Source organism: Octodon degus, unplaced genomic scaffold (assembly GCF_000260255.1).
Source record: "Octodon degus isolate 3935 unplaced genomic scaffold, OctDeg1.0 scaffold00010, whole genome shotgun sequence".
Classification (NCBI taxonomy): Eukaryota; Metazoa; Chordata; class Mammalia; order Rodentia; family Octodontidae; genus Octodon; species Octodon degus.
The window spans coordinates 5,190,997-5,198,191 of record NW_004524586.1 but is presented as its reverse complement, the minus strand read 5'-3'; the positions used below and the strand labels follow the sequence as shown (position 1 = coordinate 5,198,191).

The 7,195-nt window shown below is 50.2% G+C and overlaps 1 protein-coding gene across 3 annotated transcripts in view; it reads right to left on the bottom strand.

Moving 5' to 3' along the window:
* Positions 1-7,195, bottom strand: part of Hoga1 (4-hydroxy-2-oxoglutarate aldolase 1) — a 29,088-nt gene that overhangs the window by 8,594 nt on the left and 13,299 nt on the right. For 2 of the 3 annotated variants that reach the window (XM_004625516.2, XM_023708866.1), the window contains exons 2-6: positions 6,402-6,530; positions 6,103-6,230; positions 5,548-5,682; positions 5,225-5,321; positions 2,665-2,798 (exon numbers count right to left, since the gene is read on the bottom strand). In XM_004625516.2, the coding sequence (XP_004625573.1) occupies positions 2,665-2,798; positions 5,225-5,321; positions 5,548-5,682; positions 6,103-6,230; positions 6,402-6,530 (623 nt within the window). The remainder of the gene's footprint in view (positions 1-2,664; positions 2,799-5,224; positions 5,322-5,547; positions 5,683-6,102; positions 6,231-6,401; positions 6,531-7,195) is intronic. The other variant, XM_023708865.1, reaches the window with a different exon arrangement.

Below are 7,195 nucleotides of genomic sequence, written 5' to 3'. Positions count from 1 at the left end.
AAAAGAAAAGAAAAGAAAAGAGACAAGGGAAGCACTAGCCCACTGAGGCAATTCCTTGCAATGTAGCTCGGTGGTCAAGTTCAAGTTTAACACATGCCAGGCACTGGGTTGAATCTCCAGGATCCAAAAAAAGAAAACAGAAAAAGAAAGAAATCACCCAACACGATGGCACATTCCTGTAATCCTAGCACTGGGGAGGCTGAGACAGGAGGGTCACTGCAAATTAGAGACCAGCCTGGGCTACAGAGTGAGTTTAAGGCCAGCCCAAACTGCATAGCAAGAACAAAAAGAAGGAAGGAAGGAAGGAAGGAAGGAAGGAAGGAAGGAAGGAAGGAAGGGAAAGAAAGAGAAAGAAAAGAAAGAGAAAGAGAAAGAAGCAGGAGACATAAACAGATATTTGAATGAAGAGGATATGACAAATTAACTCATTAGGGGTCGGGGAGATGGCTCAGTGGAATAAGCGCTTCCCTGGCAAGCGCAAGGGCCTGAGTTCAATCTCCAGTTCCGCCAAAGGAAAAAAAAAAATTAACTCATTAAAAGATGTCCATTAGGACTGGCCAGATAGCTCAGCAGATTAAAGCACCTGCTTAGGCAGATGCAGGGACCAGAGTCTGATTCCTGTTGTGCTGTGCCAGCCCTGCCCCCGGGGCACGCTGAGATGGTGATTGAGACTGGGCATGGTGGCATGCGCCTGTAATCCCAGCACTTGGGAGGCTGAAAACAGGAGAATCACTGAGTCAGATCTGTGTAGTGAGACCCTGCACTAACTAAATGCATTTAAAAAAATAAAATTTAAAAAAAAAAAAAAGTTCTGTATTGGCCATCAGGGAAATGCAAATGTAAACCACAATGAGTTGTTACTACAGACCTGTCAGAATGCCTAAAATCTTAAGGCATAACACAAAATGCCAGTGAGGATGCTGAGACTGGATCACATATGTATTTGCATGGATAAACATAAAATGGTACAGCCACTCTGGGAAGTAATGTAGCAATTTCTTAAAAAGCTAAAAATACTGGGCAGGTAGTGCACACCTGTAATCCCAGCACTCAAGAGACAGAGGCAGGAGTTGGAGGCCAGCTTCCAACTGGCCTGGGTGGGCTACATAGTGAGTTCAAGACCAGCCTGAACTACACAGGAAGACCCTCTCTAAATAAATAAATAAGCTAAATATATAAACATCATACCACCCATAATCACACTGTTGGTATTTATCCCATGTAAAGCATACTCACACAAAAACCTGTGCATAAATATTCACAGTAGCTTTTAAAAAATGTATTAGGTACAGGGTTCCACTACACAGCTCAGACTCGTAGTGATCCTCCTGTTTTCAGCCTTCCCAGCACTGGGATTATAGGCCTGCACCACCATACCTGGACTCAGTGGCTGGCTCAGTGTGCCCAGGGGGCGGGGCAGGTGCAGCATGCGGTACTGGGATCGAACCCTGGTCCCTGCACTTGCTGAGGCAGGTGCTTAGCTTGCTAAGCTATTTCGCCAGCCCTGAGGGAATATGGTTATAGGAGGGTAACATGAAGGTCCTGGTGACGATGACAGTAATAGATATCTTGGCTATGTCACAGGATACAATTCAGGTATCCTATCCAATATGGTGAAAGTATTCTGTGGATGTACTATATTAGATGCTACCATGAGGGGGATTGGTCACAACTGCGTATGAATCTGCAATTGTCTTCGGATAATATATATATATATATATATATATATATATATATTTTTATTTATTTATTTTTTTTTTAACTGTTTGACTTGGGCTGGGGATGTAGCTCAGTGGCACAGGCACCTGCCTGGCATACACAAGGTCCTGAGTTCGATTCCAAGTACCACAAAAAAAAAACCCCTCAAACTTCAAAATGGTTTTGACCCAGGCCTAGTGTCACATGCCTGTAATCCCAGCACTTGGGAGGCTGATGCAGAAAGATTGCCATGAGTTCAAGGCCAGCCTGGGCAACAAAATGAGTTCAAGGCCAGCCTGAACTGCATAGTGAAGCCTGTCTCAAAAAAACCAAAAAGAAAGAAAGAAGGGAGGAGTCTCATAATGACGAGAGCTCTGGGTCGCACGTGCTTTGCTCCGTCTCCCCTGCCCCAGGGTTGGGGATTGAACCCAGGGCCTCACATGCTAGGCAAGCACTGTACTGCCGAGCTACATCCCAGCCAGCGCTCTGTCTTCTTTTCCTTGACTTGCCCAACATAGAACTGAGGCACATGCTTTGGCCGCAGCATAGATTATTTGAAGAGAGAACTGTGCAGGAAATCCCTGACCTGAATACCCTTAGCTCTCCAACTCCTCCTCATCGTTCTGATTTTCAGGATCTGGCTCCTCAAGAGCTAACTTAAAAGGCCCACAGCTCACTCCCACCAGGTAGTCATCTCAAAGTACAGTGTCAGGACTACAAATGTCACAGTGGCCGGGGAGGTTCATAGAGGACTTTATTCCCTCAGGGATTCTAATTCATACCTCAGCTTCAGAAACAACTAGGCTCAAATTTGCAGCCAGGATTTTCTGGGCAGTATTAAGAGTTCCCACGCTGAGCTGTGCTCTAAAAGGACTTTGTGAAAAGGAAGGGCTGAGTAGGAACCCTGTGGCAGCCCTGGCTCCCACTCCTGTGCACAGAGCCGCCTCCCCAGGTGCCCGAGCTCACCGCGGCGTTGGGCTCGATGAGGCGCAGCTGCAGCTTCTGGGCAGCCTCCCATTGCCCCGTGAGGCACAGTCGCTCCAGCTGGCACACCGGGGCCCCCAGGACATTGGACAGGGCACACACGCCCCCCACAGCTCCTGCAGTCGGACGGACACAGACCATTAGCCAGGGCCGCTTCCCACAGGGAATCCCGACACTGATCCCCAAAGCTCTTCATCCTGGGGCATAAGCCATGAATTTCTATGCCCCTGTTGGCCATGCTGTGTGAATCCACCTACACATTCCCAGAGAGAAAAGGATGCTTTCATGTTCGAAACAGAACCCCACGGGCCAAGCAGTCTGTGAAGAGCAGGGAGGTGAGCTCAGGCCTCCTCCCCTCCCCTTCCTGGCCCCGGTTCTGGCTGCCCATTGTCATCGCTGGCTCATTACCTCTGGAAGGGTCTAGAGCAGCAGTGAGCTTGTGCCTCCTGAAATCTGTTCCCCTGGGACAGTGGAGGGGTGGGGGTGGGGAAGAGGAACGGAGAGGGCTGTAGGCACAAGATCGGGCTGTGCATGTCGTCTTGCTGGCTGCCTCATGGACAAGCTGCAGGCCCTCTCTCATGCCCTTTGTGCTCATCTGGGTAGTGAAAATGTGTTGGTTGTAGCCTCAGAAACCTCAGCCATCTCTGCCTGCCTTTGAGTGTGATTAAGGGTAGCTGGGCCAGAGAGATGGCTCCGTAGAATAAGTGCTTCCCTGGCAAGCGCAAGGGTCTGAGTTCAATCCCTGGTTCTGCCAAAAAAAAAAAAAAAAAAAAAGGGTAGCTGGGGGTGGCCCTAGGTACAGTGGCCTCAGGACTGGAAAGAAAGGGGGCAACTGGAATGAACAAACGCAGCTACCATTTACAGAACACCTACCGTGTAGCGGGCACTATGGCAGGCCTGATGCTAATGCTCGGAGTACCTCCTGGGGTCAGAGAGACTGTGCGCGTTGCCCCTGTTACTCGATGAGTAATTGGGAAAGCTGAGATTCCAGCTCAGATGTCCCCATGCCGGAACCTCTTTCCATGCACTCTACTCTCAAGAAGGAGCTGGAAGTGGGTCCCCTCTTCTTTTCCTACACTTTAGAGATTACAACATGGCAACGGTATATGTGCAAAGAACTATGTACAAAGTCTGCAGAGACTAGAGGGAATAGGAGCTCTTTCCCCTTGCAATACAGAAAGTCCTTGACTTTTGAATGAGTTCTGTCTTGGGAGAATGTTCATAAATCAGATTTACTCATGATCCAATAAAGCGAGTCTTATACAATGTACCTGTAGTTTGTTTGCTTGTTGTCTTTTTGAGACAGGGTCTCACTATGCAATTCAGACTGGTCTTGAGCTCACTTTGTAGCCCAGGCTGGTCTCAAACTTTCAACAATCCTCCTGCCTCAGCCTCCCGAGTTCTGGGATTACAGGCATGCACCACCCCACCCTGCTAACCTGACTCTTACACAGTACACTTGTGACAGTTTGCAACTCAAATGTTAGTGAGAGCCACTCACATCACCACCACTCTCCTTCCTGCCCACAGTATGTGGGTGCTTTACTATAAAAGTCACTCAAAGCTAAACTACTTGGGGTTTGGCTGATGGAAGCAGATGCTGCCTTCCATTTTTCTCCTCCAGGGTTCAAATCCCACTTGAACCTAAGCACTTTGGCCCAAAACACAAGAGCAGTTGTTATAAGTGACATTCCTAGAATCCCTGGACTCGACCCAATTTTATTTATGTATGTATGTATGTATGTATGTACTGGGAATTGATGGATTGGAACAGAATTTGAAGGTGCAGTTGAAGGTGCCAGGCCTAGTCCTGCAGGACTACAGTACATTCTAGTTTGGTACTTGTGGTGGAGTGAGGCGGAATTCTGACCTTGAGGGGAGGGAGGTCTAAAGATAGCTGCCCACAGAGATTGATTTACAAGGTGAGGTTAGAGGAACTAAAAAAATTGTTGGTCTCACCATGTAGTTCAAATTGCCCTTAAACTCACCATGTAGCCTACTAGGTAGCAATCCTCCTGCCTCAGCCTCCCAAGTGCTGGGATAACAGGCATATGCCATCACACCTGGCCTGGAGGAGCTAAATTTTGCCCCTGCAGTGCTAGGGATTTAGCTTAGGGCCTTCACACTGCACTATACCCCCAGAACTTTTTCTACTTTTTGAGACAGGGTCTCACTAAATCAAGTTACCTCAGCTAGAATCAAACCTGCCATCCTTTTGCCTCAGCCAGAGGCATGCGCGGGATCACAGGCGTGCACCAACTCCCCAGCTCAGAAGAGCTAAATTTGTCATCTAAGCATGAACTTGGGGCACGATAACCTGCAGACATTCCTATTGTAGCCCATGAATGGTAACGGCCACCCTCCTGTACCCAATAAGGTTATTCACAAGTACTCAGTGTCAGGCAAGAAAATGGGGTAGGCAGTTTTTTAGCAGAGCAGCCTCTGCAGACCTTGCCCTGGCCCTCCCAGTCTCTCCCAGCTGACCCCCCTGGCGGGTGTATCTTGGCCACCCGTGAGAGTTGGAAAGCAGTGGGTAACCTACCCACGGCATAGCTGGCCATCAAGAAGCCAACAGATCCAGCCAGCACCTGGAAATCCCGATGCCTGGTCTTGTGAACAATCAGCGCAATTTTAGTCACCTGCAACAGCAAGCATGGGATGAGAGCCAAGCCCAGGTCCGCCATGAGCCTGAACAGGCGGCCTAGCTCCCAGAGAGAAGCTCTCATGTTCAAAGGCCCAGAGAAGCCACTCAACAGAGAGAACCCAGGACCAACGCTGATCCCAGAGTGACCCTGAAGCAGTTAGCTACGTCCCAGGGCCAGTGAAGGGGGAGGCCATCCCAGCCTGGGGGCAGCTGCCACTCACATCACCACCACTCTCCTTCATGCCCACGATATTTGGGTGCTGAGAAAGCGTGACCACTGCATCCACAGGCAGATCCAACCCTGTGTTGGCTGGGACGTTGTACAGCAGCACGGGGATTGGAGAGAGATCAGCAACCTGAGGGGCACAGAGAGAAAGGAGACGCTGGCAGCTGCCCCAGTCCCCAGAGCTACAGGCCTGGCCCCAGCAGGGCAGGGTCTGCCGTCTGAACGGTTCTGCCTCCTGAACCGCCAGTGCTATAGACCCTGACTGCCGCTACTGCGGAATGATGGAGGGTATCCATGGTGTGAGATCTACATGCTAGGCACAGCTCCAAATCCTTTGCGTTCCAGATCTCATTTAACCCTCAACAACCACTGTTCCTCGCATTTTAGAAGGGGAGGAAACAGTGACCCAGTGGTCCAGGGGTCTACAGCTGGTGTATGGCAGCCGTGTCCACAGCTGCGTTCACTTGAAGCAGGCTCGCCATGCCGTTCCTAGCTTCTCCCAGCTCCTCTTATTCCCAGGCCTTGGCCTACGCCCACCCCTCATATCCACCTTGGTGTAGTGGTGAATGAGGGCAGCGCTGTCCATGCGGCCACGATAGTAGCAAGGGGTCACCACCAGGACAGCGTCAGCCCCAACCTGCGCCATGCTGACCGTCATCTCCACAGTGGCTTGAGTGGCTGCAGAAGGGAGAGCAGGAGGAAGTGTCAGTCTGGGCCAATACCCTGGGACTGGCAAAGGGAGCCTCAGAGTGTCCCCGAGAGGCAGAAGCTGACAGAACCCAGCCCAGGGCCGAGGAGCCTGGACCCCACAGCCCAGCCAGCCCAGGCCCCAGGGCATTCAGGCCTCACACTCGCAGCCGGAGCCTGCTAACAGGAGCTTGTCCTTGGGCATGATCTGGCGCACTCGGCTCACCACCTCCAGACGCTCGCTGCTGGTCAGTAAGGGGAACTCGCCAGTGGAGCCTTGGACCACAAAGCCTGCAACAGAGGCCCTATCTCAGAAACTGATCCCTTCCCATCCTCCCAGGAGTGACTGGGACACGGGTGTTCAACACCCGCCAGGTTCCTACTGCCCCAAGACCATAGCTTGCCACATCTTTCCTGCCCATCCCTGTCCTCACTTAGGACGACTGCTTCTTACCAGGTGTACAACAGCCTCCTTAATAGCTCTTCTTTGAAGAATCCCCCCACCCTCAGTACTGTTGACTGAATTCACATGCTAGGCAAATGCTCTACTAGTGAGCTATAGCCTCAGCCTTTTTATGAGGCAGGATGTGTCTACATTGCCCAGGCTGGCCTTAAACTTGCAATCCTCCTGCCTCAACAACCCCAGGTATGGAGATTGTAGGTATATGCCACCATGACCAGCTATTTTTTGTTTAATGAAATATTTTAACCACACCAAAACGAATGGTCAGTAATATGACCCACACCTGGGTACCCAGTACCCACAGCAAACCTGATCCCGACCACCCCCCTCCTTCCAGCTCCTGGTCTTGAGTCAGGCCTTTATTGTTCTCAATCATGCCTTTGTACGCTTGCAACATACTTATGGACCCATGATTACACAAAGACTTTTGTAATTTTAAGCTTTGTAGAAATAAAACAAACCTTACATAACTTTCTGCAGGTTTTTTTTTTTT